The sequence below is a fragment of the Trichechus manatus genome, unplaced genomic scaffold, assembly GCF_000243295.1.
Source record: "Trichechus manatus latirostris isolate Lorelei unplaced genomic scaffold, TriManLat1.0 scaffold00003, whole genome shotgun sequence".
In the NCBI taxonomy this organism is placed as follows: domain Eukaryota; kingdom Metazoa; phylum Chordata; class Mammalia; order Sirenia; family Trichechidae; genus Trichechus; species Trichechus manatus.
In genome coordinates, this window is record NW_004443939.1 from 13,737,579 (window position 1) to 13,754,237 (window position 16,659).

Sequence of the window (16,659 nt, forward strand, 5' to 3'; positions counted from 1 at the left end):
GAATTTCCGATTGAGGAGGTCTGGGTTTTTGCATTTCTAACAATTTCCCATTTGACACTGGTGCTTCTGGTTCAGGGACCATATTTTAAGAATCACTGTCTTAAAAATGTAGACATTCTGAAAATATCTGAGTTTACCTGGTTTTTAGTGTATTTTACAATTATCTTACTAATTGGATTACAAGAATTTATTTTTCTCCATATTTTGAAATAAAGTTTGTATCCATTTGTCTGTATTGCATTTCTCACCCCATTATTGATACTAACATTTTCATCCAATCATATCCAAGCACTTATCTATTATTAACTCATTCATCCTCACAATACTCCTCTGAGGTATTTAACTGGTTGTATCTGTATTTTAAGACATAGAAACCAGGAACAGTTTATCCAAGAACATGGTAAAGCTAGGAAATGGGTATAAAATCTGTATTATTAGATCTTACTAATATTTTATGTTATTTTTAAAATAGGAGATTATGGTGGGCTCCATGTTTCAAGCAGAGATTCCAGTTGGCATTTGTAGATACAAAGAAAATGAAAAAGGTGGGTTTTAAGTTACATAGCTGAACCTTGTGCTTTCGAAGTGATGAAATGTTATTTTATATGTGAAGTGGGATCAGAATATGAGAGCCTACTAAATTACTCCATTGGTTTATCAAAGAGAGCCCTGTATTATTTCTGTAAGAAGAAGTATGTTCACTACTTTTCAAATTTTGTCCTTAGAAGACTACCAAAAAAAAAAAGTTAATGCTTGTTTATTTTTAAGTGACTTAAAGTGTCTCAACCTTTTTTTCCCTCGTATTCTAAATACTCTGAACATACTCTTTTTTGTCCTTTCTAATTTATTTTTTAAAGATGGTTATTTTATATCAGTGAAAGCTTTGTGAGGTTTTTTTTTTTTTAAAAAAAAAAAAATCAACTAATATAGAAAGTTTATTGCTTCTGGAACTTTTAATATTGAGTACTTTGATATTTGTGTTTTTAGAATAATTCGGGGAAACTTGTATACTTAAATTTTACAAGGCTTTTTTTCTTCATTTTATGTAAAAGTCCAAAGGTAAGTCATAAATACTTCCAATAACCGAAAATAGTTGAAAATTTTTTTTAAAAAAGAGCCTGCTTTAGATTATTTACTTTGGGTGAATTTCAGAAAGAAGAGAGTGTGCGTGTGTGTAATGGGATTCATGTGCACTGTGACCTCACCCAAAGCTAGAAATCTTCCTTCATTTTTTTTATTTCAGTTTTCTTCTCCACATTTCAGCTTTACATATGCAGGGCCCTTTGGAGTTGTAGAAGTCTTTTGTTGTTTATTTTCTTTTTAGCATGCCCTCTGAAAACCTACTTTATATTTTAAGTAGGTGCCTGCTTTCTGGCCCTAGCAGCAGGTCAGAGGCAGTCAAGGGAACACTATAGGCCAGTTCTTTTAAATGACAGCAAAAACGTTTTAACACACCTGTAGCAGCTTGTGCTTGTTTTAAAGTTAATTCCTGCAACATACAGGAACATTAAAAACTCAATATGGAGTGACTGTGTTATATATTAACGTTCTGTACATACATTGTAATTGTGTGCAAAATAAAATTATTCATTGAATTTTGTATTTTATAATTGAATTTTAAAAGCTCTAGTCTGATGTAATGGTTAGTATGTGTTCATATTCATCACAGAGTCGTTCACTCTGCAAAGAAATGAACTGAAAGACATTTCTTTATATTAAATTTCTTTTAAATTATAGCTATGAAAGATAATAGTGCCTGTCTTTGGAAATTTTATATATAGGACTTGGGTAGGAAAACTTCTCAGTTTTATGGCAGATCAGTATTATATCTAATTATGTTTTAATATGTTTGTATTGTCAGATATTACGGTGAATATTTAAATGATCACAGTCTCTGACTTTTTAAGGTTTTTAATTCTGTTTTAGCATTTCCAAATTTAACATGATTTTCGAAAGCAATTATACATCTTCTCTCCCCACCCCATCAGGAAAAGGTGTGATTTATGAAGCTTACTCGTTTTGAAATATTTGAGTATTGTGTTAATGCAGACTAGACTTAGCAGGGTGATACTGCCTTGGAGGGGTTGCTGTGGTATAAGACCTTTCCTCGGTTTTGTACTAGGAATTCATACTTTTGTCAGGATACTCAAAAATTGTCTCTGTTTAGGTGCATTATGTATACAAACCAAATTCATGTGAAGTTACTGTGTAAACTCTCAAAGAGATAATGCTAATTAGTTTTATTTCTGTGGAAAACATTTCATAGGATGTTTTTCATCAGTAAGTTTAGTGAGCTCAGCCTCAACAGGAAGGACATGTAGTTCGAGTGAATTTCATAAAATTTCACAAAACTAAGGTGTTGTGATATCTTCATGTAGGGATTATTTGACAGATGGATCAGAATTCTTCTTTTCATTAGTATAAGGAGAGATCCTCTTACCTAAGTGTCCTTAGAGAGATTGACAAATTCTCTCTGCCATCTTACTTCTTTTTTACTAGGCTGTATGCAGATTATATAGCCATATATTATTACTCTTAATTCAAACAGTTAAACAAGGTTTGTTAGTTATAGTCACATTTCAGGCATGTTCCTTTGAACCTGTATCCATTTTGGTTTCTCCTTAGTTACACATTTATTAACATTTTCTTAAAATTATGTAAATTGTCATTTATGTTTAACAGTGTATTTTAGCTGTTTGTTTATTCATCTTAGTGTCCTTAATACCTGGTGTGATTCTTGCCACATAGGACTTAGTAAACACTTGGTGGCTAGGTTAATGGGTAGGCACAGAATTGTGTTAATAGAACTGATTTAGAGTCAGTAAACCTGGTTCAGTACATAGGCGTTTGGCCTTGGACACATTAAACTTGGTAAAATGGGATTTATTCACAGAGCTGTTGTAAGGATTGCATGTACTATAAAATATGTAAACCGCTTACTCAGCTAGAAGTAATCACTGTGACCAGAGGAGATGAGTGAGTATTTTGGCTAGTCCTGGGTCAGCAACACCCAGGCCATGTGAGAAATGGCTTAATTCTCAAAGAGATGTTGGGCAGATGAAAAACATTCTACTTTATAGGGTAATTTTTCAAAGTTATGTGTGTGTTTTTGAGCTTTATTGTTTATTCCATGTGCTAAATTGAGTAAACAGTGTAGCTTTGTGATTAGATAAGGAATGCTGATAAACAAAGTAAAGAGGGTAGCCCCACCTTCACAAAGAATTATCTGACCAAAAATGCTGGTAGTGCTGAGGTTGAGTACCCTGGACTAGGTTAATTAAAAAGTAGGTGAGCTACTTAGGAAAAAAAGAACAAGGCCAAAGGAAAGGAGCAATTAAAAGTATTTCCATCCAGTCAAGTTTTCATACTTGCATGATGCATGTTTTAGAATAAGTAAATGATGGCTAGAAATTATGAGGCAGTGAATAGAAAAGGCCCATATAAATTATTTTCTAATCAACATTTTGACATTCTTAAGTTTCTTACTGAAAAATGAACAAATGTGGTACCCTTAGTTGATAATAATAGTACTGTTAGACAATTCGTGAAACCTATATCCAGGAAAAACTCAGCTAGACAACTTATAGTTCTCGTTATTAATCATAGTATGTGGCGATTTCTTTTATGAACGCATTATCACACCATAATGCTAATTACAGATTAGCATTTTCATCCTTATGTTAATATTAGAACAAATTTTGACAGGATTAAAAATGGAATAACTATTTGAGAAAAACTGGTGGACATTTGCTTATTAGGAATTAATTTCCCATATTAGAGAGGTTTGTTCGTGGTTTTGTCGTGGTGATGGCCTCTCAGCTTTCTACATCAACTTTTTTCTTTCTAAAGTCATTTGTCCCTCATGCACACACCCACACAGCGGACTTTGTTGCAGATTATTTAGACAACTCATTTTGCTTATTGACAAGTTTAATTTGATTACTTTTGATTTTTCTTACTGTATTCTGAATAATAAAATGACAGCTATTAATAAACTATTAATAAAATGGCTGATATCAAATAGTGTTAATGCCTTGCCACTCACAGTGAGGTCTACAGACCAGCACCATCATGTTCACCTGCGAGTTTGTGAGAAATGCAGAATCTACGGCCCCATCTCAGACCTGCTGAGTCAGAATCTACAATTTAACAAGACCCTCAGGTGTTTTGTGTTCATGTTAAGAGTGTGAGAAGCACTGCTCCAGATGACCTTTGTTAGTATACTAGGTGAACACCTGTGTTCTGAACACTTCTGTTAATCACATATAATTGCATGTACATTGTCTTCCAGTGAATAGATGATGGATAATCTTATGATGGATCTTTAAAAGTTCTACTATTTATGGTAGGAGCCCTGGTGGCGCAGTAGTTAAAGCACTTGGCTGCTAACCAAAAGGTTGGCAGTTTGAGCCCACCAGCCATTCCTCAGGAGAAAGATGTTAGCAGTCTGCTTCCATAAAGGAAACCCTGTGGAGCAGCTTTGCTCTTTCTGTAGGGTTGCTATGAGTCGGAATCAACTCCATGGCAGTGGGTTTGGATTTTTTTTTTAATACTTGGGGCTGGTAATTTATTTAGAATGAAATTATTTTAGAAGATCCATTGTTTCATTGATTGGGATCTTTCAAAATCTAGTGAGTTTATGTCACTTAATACAAGAGTTGTTTTTCCTATTGCTATTACAGGTTTTTTCCCTTCACGTTGTATTTATAGAAGCTATTTCTCCTTTTTCCTTTTTGGCGTTTATCATAATAGTGAGTTCTTTTAAATTTCTGATCCTCTTGGCATCTTAGTCATTCCACAACAGATTTTATTAAAAACAACTATGCTGCACATTTTATTTAGATCATAGTCAAAAGTTACATATTTTAGATAGAGTATAATCTTAAGTGCACAATAATTTGGTCTGTTTTTGGAACCAATACAGGCAGTGTGGCTTATTTTCTGTGGAAATGCTAATTGTTTTCACTGCATGGTCATTATTGAGTATATTGTAATTGTGTAAAATAAAGTGTCACATTGTTCTTAAGTTAATGAAATAATAAGGGCTAGGCTACCTGGCTAGCTAATCACAATTCCAGGTGTCTGCCTTGTCATTTGGTGCCATTTGGTGATGTTTGTCTGCTCGGCTTAAATAAAGACATTTCTGTATCCTGTGGGTGCCAGGAACTTCTGAAACAATGGCAGTGATTCCAGAAATATTTCCTGGGTAGTTTGTGCTTGTTTTATAGACCCAATATGGGGTATTAACTGAGACAATACTGGGGCCTTGGGGACCCACCCTCAACCTTTCCTTATATGGGCTTGTCCACATCGCACATCCCGCATCCAATCCGAAGAATATAAGAACTGTAGTCTGCTGTCTTCAGTGAGCAGAGAACAAAACTCATTGGCAATATATTCAAGTTCACTTTATATGGGGTTTTTAGGAGTTTCACTAGGATTGGACCAGCAGGTTGGAAAAGGAATGAAGTTTTTACTAAGGAACAAATCTAAGAGATTTTCCTCCTTTGAGCTGCACTTTAAAGAAGAGTATCTAGTTTGGGAAACAGAAAAAGATGGATTGTTCCTTGGAACATGGAAGAAGTTTTTTTTCTTTGTGCTTTAGGTGATAGTTTACAGAGCAGATTAGTTTCTCATTCAACAGTACATACACAAATTGTTTTGTGACATTGGTTGCAGTCTCTGTGGTGTGTCAACACTTTCCTCTTCCCCACTCTGGGTTCCCCGTTTTCATTCGTCCAGTTTTCCTGTCCCTTCCTGCCTTCTCGTCTTTGCTTTTGGTCAGGTGTTGCCCATTTGGCCTCATGTGCATGATTGAATTAAGAAGCTTATTCTTCACGAGTGTTGTTTCTAGCCCTGTCTAATCTTTGGCTGAAGAATGAACTTCGGGAGTGGCTTCAGTTTTGAGTTAAACGGGTGTTTGGGGGTCATAGTCTTGGGGGTTCCTCCAGTCTCTGTCAGACCAGTAAATCTGGTCTGGTTTTTTTTGTCAGTTTGAATTTTGTTCTGCATTTTTGTCCCACTCTGTCAAGGACCCTCTATTGTGATCCCTGTCAGAGTGCCTGGTGGTAGTAGCCGGGCACCATCCAGTTGTTCTGGCTCAGGCTGGTGGAAGCTCTGGTACCTGTGGTCCATTAGTCCTTTGGACTAATATTTCCCTTTGTGCCTTTGGTTTTCTTCCTTCTCCTTTGCTCCAGACGGGATGAGACCAGTAGATGTATCATAGATGGCCACTCACAAGCTTTTAAGACCCCAGAGGCTACTCACCAAAGTTAGATGTAGAACATTTCCTTTATAACTGTGTTACGCCACTTGACCCAGATGACCCCCATGACCATAGTCCCCAGCCCTCAGCCCTAGTAACTCAGCCCCTCAAGGTGTTTGAATGTGTCTGAGAAGCTTCTGTGACTTTGCCTTGATCAAGTTGTGCTGACTTCTATATCGTGTACTGTTTTTCCTTTCACCAAAGTTAACACTTACCTATGACCTAGTGATTTCCCCTCTTCAACTTTCCACTCCCTTCTACCATCAGAGATTGTTTCTTACTGTATGTAAACCTTTTTTTTAATAATAGTGGTCTCATACAGTATATGCCCTTTTGTAATTGACTTATTTCACTCAGCATAATGCCCTCCAGATTCATCCATATTGTGAGGTGTTTTGCAGATTTGTTATTGTTCTTTATCATTGCTTAGCATTCCATCATGGCATATGTACCATAATTTGTTTCCATTCATCTGTCGATGGGCACTTACATTGTTTCCATCTTTTTGCTATTATGGATAATGCTGCAATGAGGAAGAAGTTTTTGAAGTGTCTAGGGGGAGGGGGAAGACAAGGTAAGGTATGTGAAAACACTTAACCTAGGGCCTGGTACATAGGAGAACCTTAATTAGCTGTTGATTCCTTTTCATAATATAAGAAACCTTGACACTATGAGTTGTCCTTTGTCTTTTAAATTCAGTGTCTTTATCGAACTGGCTCCTTCCCATTGCCACAAAGGCATATGTCTTCTATTTTTAAAAACAAAAACAAAACGTTTTTTCATCTCTGCTTCCTCTCTAGCTGCTGCACGCTCTCTCTCCTCCACAACCAAATTTTTCAGAAGTTTTCTGCTTTATTTTTTCACCTTCCATTTACTCTTCATTCTTCTGCAGTATGATTTTTTGCTTCCATCTCTCCACAGAAACAGTTCTTGGCATGTTCACCTCCTTATTACCAAATCCAGTATCCTTTTTCAATTTTCATCCTAGTCACAGAACAGCATTCATTCAGTTGATTGCTCCTTGAAACACTCTCTTCCCTTTGCTGCTATGGTGTCACATTCTTGGTACCTCTTCCGTCCTGTGGCTGTTCCTTCTTAATTGTGTTTGTTTTCATTTTCCTGTCATTTAGAATTCCACAAGGCACTATTTTAGGTCCTCCAACTTCCTTTCCACTTTTTAAATTTTGGTGTGATTTAGGCTTTAATCTTACTACAGTGGAGATTATGGTGAAACTTCAGTGCTTTTCAGAAAAATGACTGTTTTTAGGGAAAAAAAGCTCATTCATTATAGTATATTTTCAAGCATTGTAGAAAAATAAAAGAAGGTAAAAAAATTACCCCAAATCCAACTACCTAGAAATAAACGTTATTAACATTTGGTGAGTGTTCTTCTAGACATAGTTTTAATAAAAAAAAATTTTTTTGTAGCTAACATACATTTATATGTGCCAGAAGTATTTTAAAGTGCTTTAAATCCTTACAACTCTTTTGTGGTACGGTTGTTATCCTTATTTTACAGATGAGGCAAAGAGAAGGGAAGTAACTTGACCAAGTCATACAGGTAGTAAGTAGTGGAGGTGGTATTCGAACCAAGAGAGCTTGGAATTCAGTAAACTCAAGTCACCTTGGATCCAAAGGGACATAAAGTAGTATGTCCATCTCTGTTTAATTGCTTAATTCACTTAAGCTATAAATACTGCTCAAGAAGGAAGTCAGGCAAGTAATAAGACCACATTTTACCTCTTAGTTTTCAACATTTGGTTCTAGGTATGAGTTATTTGTTAAATGCTATGTTTTAACACAAACTGTATAAATATTTTTTAATATGTTGTTGTTATCTATTTAGTATATGAAAATGATGATCAGCTCCTGTGGGACCCTGAGTATTTACCAGAAGATAAAGTGATTGCATTTCTTAAGGATGCATCTAGAAGAACAGGTGATGAGAAAGGTGTAGAAGCAATTCCTGAAGGATCTCATATAAAAGACAATGAACAGGTAAATGAATAAAAAGTAACTTAAGAAGTTTTTCCAAAGTAAATTAACCATACACATGTATAAATTAAATGGTGTCACTTTCAGTGTTACTATTTTATCCATTGAAATTCCTGTGATGTCATCAACAAGGAATCAGTTTATGATCAGTATAAACTAATGCAGTGTTACTACACTCGCTTCATTGGTATGATCTCAGCTCAAAACAAAAAAGGTGATGTGACGTTTTTGCCTGTATATACTTTTTAATAGTGTTTATTTATTTTTCCCCATACAAAAATTTATACATTGTTATGTGACCCTAATTGCTTTCCCCATCCTGTAACAGCACACTCCTCCTTTCCACTCCTGATTCCCCATGTCCATTCAACCAGCTCCTAACCCTTTCTGCCTTCCCATCTCACGTCTGGACAGAAGCTGCCCGTTCAGTCGCTTGTATCTACCTGAGCTAAGAGGCACAGTCCTTACGAGTATCACTTTATGTCCCACAGTCCAGTCCAATCCCTGTCTGAAGACTTGGCCTTGGAAATTGTTTTAGTTTTGGGCTGATAAGAGAATCCAGGGGCCATGCTTTCCGGGGTTCCTCCAGTCTCAGTCAGACCATAAAGTCTGGTCTTCTTGCTAGAATTTGAGTTCTGCACCCCACCTTGCTCCTGCTCTGTCCGGGACTCTCTGTTGTGTTCCCTGTCAGGGCGGTCATTGGTGGTAGCCAGGCTAATAGTGTTTTTTAAATTCCTTTGGATATCCCTGAGAATCTGTGGCCCTCATCAAGTTGAGAATACTCACCTAGGATAATGTTACTATGCATCAGATTGACCAGTGCCTACCACAGATCTGCTATCTGTATTATATTGGTTTAGCTTTTTTATCAGTGTTTTCTGATTTGTTTAAGATTATCGTAGAGTAGAAACCAATGAATAGCCGAAATGAAGGGATTATGATTCTTATGATATGATATATTTTTATTTGTAAATACCTGAGACACTGTAACCATTAAGGCATTTCCTTATTCTAATTTCTGTATATTTAGAGATAGTTAATTAATCAGAATTGAATTTATGTTTGTTTTTCCTTGGTGTTCTGCATGCTCCATTCACTAGAACTATTTATCCTCTGAAAAGATGATGAAAACGAACACTGGATTCTGGAAAAGCCTTTACTCGAGAAATTGTGGTATTGAGTTGTTCATAGTCCAGGTCACATATTGAAGCCTTTTATTTTTTTCAGGCTTTATATGAATTAGTTAAATGCAATTTTGATACAGAAGAAGCATTGAGAAGATTACGGTTTAATGTAAAAGCAGCTAGAGGTGAGCATAGATATGAAATCAGTGCTGTTATTTGTTTTCATGGTATAGCAGAAGTTTGAAACTGAAGCTGTAGTCTATCTAGGTGTATCTTCAGCTTAATAATACTGATCTTTCTGAATTCAGTAAATATTTGTTGACTCTAAGTATTATACAAGAAATTAGGGGTAGTAGGATTAAGGCTGCCCCTTCTTGAGATTTTAATGAGAAAATAAGGGCATTTAAATAAAAATACATAATGCTTTACTTTTATTTTCTTTCTACTTAGGTTTTGTTTTGTTTTTGTGAAAATACACACCAAAACATACACAAGTTCAGTGATTTCTACATGTACAATTCAGTGACGTTGGTTACATTCTTCAGTTTGTGCCATCTTTATTGATACTCTTTTCCAAATTATTTTACTGCCATTAACATAAACTCACTGCCCTCTAAGCTTCTCATCTAATCTTTCAAGTTGCTGTTGTCAGTTTGATCACATATAGGTAATTCTTTAAAAGAATACAATACTCAAGGCAAACATACTTTACTAATTATTGTTTGGATTAACGATGACTTTGGGGATACTTTCAGTTTAAGGTTTAAAGATTTAACTCAGGGCAGTAGTTTCAGGGGGTCATCCAGCCTCAGTGGCTCCAGAAAGTCTGGATTCTATGTGAATTCAGAATTCTGTTTCACCTTTTTCCCCTTTTGGTCAGGATTCTGCTGTAGAATCTTTGATCAAAACATTTAGTAACGGTAGCCAGGCACCATCTCACGGCAAAAAGGAGGCAGTTCATTATTTTAATAAATATTTTATTTGATCTTTTCTTATGAGCTAAGTAGTATTACAGATGTTACTTCACTGGAAAATTGATATGCCTGAGGTTCAGAGAAATAAGTAACTTGTCTGAGATAAACATAATTCATAAATAATGAAGCTGTAACTAAAAATCTAGCTATTTTTTTACTTTAATCATGGCTTCCCAACCTGCTTCACTGTTCATATATAATCAAATAACTAATGAGTATTTATTCATTCAATAAATATTTGAATATCTCCTGAGTTGTGAGGATGTAACTGTTAAACAAAGACCCTTCCTTTCATGGATGGTACTTAGAGCCTAGGTAGGGAACTGAAAAATAGTTACGATGTTTTTTTCGCTTTTGGAAAAATATTGCTAAGCAGTTTTTCTCTCCCCATTTTGTCAGAGGAATTATCTGTTTGGACAGAGGAAGAGTGTAGAAATTTTGAACAAGGGTTGAAGGCCTATGGAAAGGATTTTCATTTGATCCAGGCTAATAAAGTAAGTAATGATATATATTCACATTTTTGCAAAAAAAGAAATTCAGTTTAACAACCCAAATCATCATATGTCTTAATTTTCTGTATTTTCAATTGTTACATGTTGTGTAATGAGTATTTTAACATTTCATTATTTAGAGAATTATTATAATCATGCTTATACTTCCTGGCATATATTTGCTAAGTGACTATTTTCACCATGTAATATTGTAAGCTTTAAACAACCGGACTCATTTACAAGTATGTTAATCAGCTTCCAGGGTGAGAGGTGTGCAGTGTAATTACAGCTATTGTCCAAAATCATGACAAAGTTTATTGTTTATTTATTTTATTGTGCTTTAGGTGAGGGTTTACAGAGCAGATTAGTTTCTCATTCAACAATTTATACATGACATTGGTTGCAATCCCCGTGATGTGTCATCAGTCTCCCCTTCCTCTTCCCTGAGTTTCCCTTTTTCATCCGTCCATTTTTCCTTTCCCTTCCTTCCTTCTTGTCACTGTTTTTGGGTAGGCGTGCCCATTTGGTCTCCGGTACGTGATTGAAGTTAAGAATCAAATTCCTCACGTGTGTTACTGTTTATTTTATAGACCTATCTAATCTTTGGCTGAAGGGTGACCTTTGGGAGTGACAGGGTTTTTTGGGCGGGGGGAAGATTAACTTTTTAATTTTTTTTTTATTGTTGTAGTTTAAATGAAGTTTACATTTCAAGTTAGTCTCCCATACAAAATTGTATACATACATTGTTATGTGACCCTAATTGCTCACCTCATTCTGTGACAGTACACTCCTCCTTTCTGTCCCTAATTCCCCATGTCCATTCAGCCAGCTCCTAACCCTCTCTGCCTTCCCATTTCATCTCTGGACAGAAGCTGCCCCTTTGGTCTCTTGTATCTACTTGAGCTAAGGGGCACACTCCTCACAAGTATTGTGACAAGGTTTTTTTAAGGAGAGTCTTTAAAATAACTTTGAAACCTTAGAGCACTTTAAGATTCAGTATTTACAATTGAAATATATATTAAATTTGTTTAAGTCCTGAGTGGTCTAAAACCAGATATTAAGATTTAATTTGGTTTTACTTTTAATTTAGCTTGCCTGAACAATTTATCTCAGTAGGTTGGCTTTATTAGTCATTATTAAAGCCCTGGTGGCACAGTGGTTAAACGCTAGATTGCTAACTGAAAGGTCAGCAGTTTGAGCCCACCAGCCACTCTGTGGGAGAAAGATGTGGCAGTCTGCTTCTGTAAAGATCACAGCCTTGGAAACCCTACGGGGCAGTTCTGCTCCGTCCTGTAGGGTCACTATGATTTGGAATCAACTCGAGAGCAACGCGTTTGGGTTTTAGAGTTGTCGTAATTTGACAGTTTTATTTAACATGAGCATTTATCATTCCAAATTGATAATATAAGTCATAAAGAACTTCATAATCAGGACTTCTGGGCAACACGACGCTATAGTCAGAAGCACCACGCCGTCCCTCCGCAGCAAAGATCCGAAAAACAAAGTCAAACAGAGTCACACCTCAATCCTGAAACCCTAAGCATCAAATGAAGAGATAAAGAACTCAGCCAAGCACCGAATGGAATAAGAAACTGACCGAGAACAGAGAGCAAGGATAGAGATATGCAGAGATCCCCCTATCAGCTACTGCACCACGGATCCACCATCTTGGACTCCTATCGGAGATCAGCGAACCGGGAGTACGAGAAAGCAGCTTCACGGAGCTTCCAGCAGGAGACAGAACAACCGGTAACCAGCAATATACGCTTTCCCACCCCCCACTCTTCTTCACCCCCACTTGGCCTCCTCTGCTTCCTGTGCCCACAGTCTCTTGGCCGGGAAGCACCAGCTTCACCATGGTGTTGCTTGGATTCCACCCACCCGTGCTGGCCGGCTCTGAGTGCCGTTTGTTGGCTGCTGGTGTTGCTTTTTTCCGCTTCTTTAGATTTCTTCCTTACCTCTCACCACCTTCCCCGCGTTTCTCTCAAATACTTGGCTTTGTGTGCCATCTTTGCTTCTTCCTGAAAGGCTGCGAAATACCACTTGACTGTGAAACTGCTTCCCAGCCTGTGCTGCCACGCTGGTGGGACCCCTGGGGCTTTTCTTTCTTAGTTTGCTCTGAATTGTTCTGTTCTGATTTGTTTGTTTTCTTTTTCTTTTCTCGGCTTGGGAGCCTCTTCTAGCTGGGTAGTACCGCACAGCTTGGAAGCTACTCCCTTAACCCTGTGCAGATGCACGGGGACATTTCTGGGGGCATTTCTTTTTTCGTGTTTTTTGGTTTTGTTTGTTTTCTTCTCTCTCGTTCTCTTTTTGTCTTTCTTCATTTCCAGCTTCTTGATTTATTCATTTTTTTCTTTTACCCTTTCTTTTTTTTCAGTTTTGTTTTTCTCCATTTCTCAGTCTCTCGTCTCTTGACTCCAATAGCAGGCTCCCTTAGCACTCTTTTTTGTTTGTGTGTATGTTTTTGGCTCCTGTTCCTCTCTCCTCTCTCCCATACCCATCTTAGCTCCACACATCACATCTTCCCCTGGCCTTCCTGCCTACCTGCACCGTGTGCTGAACTTCACACTCCCAAGCAGCACAGGCACGGCCTCCTGGAACCTGCCCTTCACTGATTCCCATTCTGTGCTGTCAGCCCTAGTACGAGCCACAAACAACCCATCCCAGCAACTCCCCTTCAGCTGGACCTACCCTGCTGTACCATATCTGAGTGACTGACCCTGCCCATTGAAGAAGGAGGTGAAAAGTATCATGCCCACAGACGAGCAAACGAGAAAGAACGCACAGCCCACCTGCTCAGACATAACCAAATAAAACAAAAAAGCAGGACAAAACAATTAAATCTACGATCAGTAAACGAGGAGAATAACTACTGAATTCACCAAAGACAGCAGACAATATCAAAACATATACAGAAACAGGACAGGATGGTTCCAGTAGGCATCCAAAATAAAATACCAGATGACTTTACATTAGAAGAAAAGGCACTAGAACTACCTGATAGGGAATTCTAATCTCCAGTATTCAGAATTACCCAAGAGTTGAAACAAAAAGCAGACAAAAATGAAGAAAAACTAGACAAATCCATGGAAAAGGCAGAGGAATTCATGGAAAATACAGACCAAAAAATGGAAGAATTCCAGAAAATACTTAAGGAACAAAATGCTAAAATAAATTTACAACTAGAAATTATACAAAAACAACAATTAGAAATCCAAAAGATAACAAGATTTCAGAAATGGACAGTGTCATGGAAGGGCCAAGAAGCAGGTTTGAAATGATGGAAGATAGGATCAGCCAAATTGAAGACAAACACTTGGCTATGACTCTGAGGAAATATCAGAAAAAAGAGCGAAGAAAAATGAAGAAACCCTGAGAATGATGTGGGATACAGTCAAAAGCAAAAATCTGCAAGTGATCAGAGTTCCAGAACGGGGAGAAAACAGAAAACACAGAGAGGATCATTGAAGAATTGCTGACAGAAAACTTCTCCAATGTCATGAAAGATGAAAAGCTGACCATCCAAGAAGACCTCAAAAGAAAATCACCAAGGCATGTCATAATCACACTCGCTAAAACCAGAGACAAAGAATCCTGAGAGCAGCTCGAGAAAAACAGAAAGTCACATACAAAGGAGAAACAATAAGACTAAGCTCAGATTACTCAGCAGAAACCATGCAGGCAAGAAGGCAATGAGATGACATATATAAAACCTTGAAAGAAAAAAATTGCCAGCCAAGAATAATATATCTTGCAAAACTCTCATTCAAATATGATGGTGAAATTAGGTCATTTCCAGATAAACAGAAGTTAAGGGACTATGTAAAAACCAAACCAAACTTAAAAGACTTATTAAAGGGAGTCCTTCCATCTGAGAACAAACATCAGAGCACAGGCTGAATATAGGACACAGGATAGTACTAGCCAGATACCAACCTAGGAAGTGAACTCTTAAGGACTACCCAAAACCAAAAGAATTACAGCAGGGAACCAGAGAGGTTAATCTGTAAATGACTACAGCATCAGAAGAATAAAAGAGGGAATAAACAGCGTAAGTATAGAACCTTCTGATGGAGAGGAAGGCAAGGCAATACCAAGTAATAATAGACTGGTTCAAACCTAGGAATATAGGGTAAATTTCAAGGTAACCACAAGTTAACAAACCTACTCATCAAAATAAAGAAGAAAAACATGAAGTCTTAGTAAAAACAAAACCTACAAAAACAAAAGAGAGGAAAAAAAATCCACAAACAAAGGGAATTCAACACAGGAGAGTAACTAAGAGGAACAAAGAAAACGTCCGTATGACCAAAAAAAACAGTACAAAATGACAGCAATAAACTCACACCTATCAATAATTACACTGAATGTAAATGGCATCAATGCAACCATAAAGAGATGGAGAGTGGCAGAATGGATAAGAAAACAGGGTCCATCCATATGCTGTCTACAAGAGACGTACCTTAGAAACAAAGATGTAGATTTATTGAAAATCAAAGGATGGAAAAAAATAAGCAAACAGCTACCGAAAAAAAGAGCAGGAGTGGAAATACTAATCTCAAATAAAATAGACTTCAAAACAAAATCCACCATAAAAGACAAAGGTGGACACTATATCATGAAGACATAACTATAATAAACATCTACGCACCCAATGACGGGGCTCCAAAATACATAAAACAAACTCTTAACAGCACTGAAAAGAGAAATGGGACAGTTCCACAATAATAGTAAGAGACTTCAACACACCACTCTTGGTAAAGGACGAACATCTAGAAAGAAACTCAGCAAAGATACAGAAGACCTAAAGGGCACAATCAGCCAACATTGACCTCATAGATGTGTATAGAACACTCCACCCAACAGCTGCAAAGTACACATTCTTTTCCAACGCACATGGAACGTTCTTCAGAATAAACCACATCTTAGGCCACAGAGCAATCCTCAACAAGGTCCAAAATGATTAGATAATACAAAGTATCTTCTCTGACCACAGTGCCATCAAGGCAGAAATTAACAACAGGAAGACACAAGTACATGGAAACTGAGTAACACCCTGCTTACACATCACTGGGTAATAGAAGATATCAGAGATGGAAAACACATCATACCAAAACCTTTGGGACACAACAGGCAGTCCTCAGAGGACAATTTATAGCAATAGATGCACACATCAAAAAAGAAAAAAGGGACAAAATCAGAACATTAACTACAGAACTCAAACAAATAGAGAACAGCAAAAGCCCACAGCCACTAGAAGAAAGGAAATAGTAAAGATCAGAGCAGAAATAAATGAAATAGAGAATTGAAAAACAATAGAAAGAATCAAGAAAACCAGAAGTTTGTTCTCAGGATCAACAAAATCGACAAACCCTTGGGCAAACTGATGAAAGAAAAACTAGAGAGGATGCAAATAACCCAAATAAGAAATGAAATGGAGAACATACAACAGACCCAACTGAAATAAAAACGACTATAACACAGTATCGTGAAAAACTATATTCCAACAAATTTGAAAACCTAGAGGAAATGGATAAATTTCTAGAAACACACTGCCTACCCAAACTACAACAAAGTGATGTTGAAAATCTGAACAGACCCATAAAAAGAGATCGAAAAGGTAATAAAAAAAACTCCCAACGAACGCCCTGGCCCAGATGGCTTCACTAGAGAATTCTGCCAAACATTCAGAGAAGGGCTTATACCAATACTACTCAAACTATTTCAGAACATAGAAAAGGAAGGGATACTTCCGAATTCATTTTATGAAGCCAGCATAACCCTGATACCAAAACCAGGCAAAGACGTCA

At 37.0% G+C, this 16,659-nt stretch overlaps 1 protein-coding gene across 10 annotated transcripts in view; it reads left to right on the top strand.

Annotated features, from left to right (window-relative positions):
* MIER1 (MIER1 transcriptional regulator) overlaps positions 1 to 16,659 on the top strand; it is a 69,842-nt gene that overhangs the window by 37,424 nt on the left and 15,759 nt on the right. For all 10 annotated transcript variants that reach the window (XM_004369031.2, XM_023730872.1, XM_023730858.1 and 7 more), the window contains 4 exons: positions 473 to 545; positions 8,112 to 8,263; positions 9,488 to 9,569; positions 10,758 to 10,852. In XM_004369031.2, the coding sequence (XP_004369088.1) occupies positions 473 to 545; positions 8,112 to 8,263; positions 9,488 to 9,569; positions 10,758 to 10,852 (402 nt within the window). The remainder of the gene's footprint in view (positions 1 to 472; positions 546 to 8,111; positions 8,264 to 9,487; positions 9,570 to 10,757; positions 10,853 to 16,659) is intronic.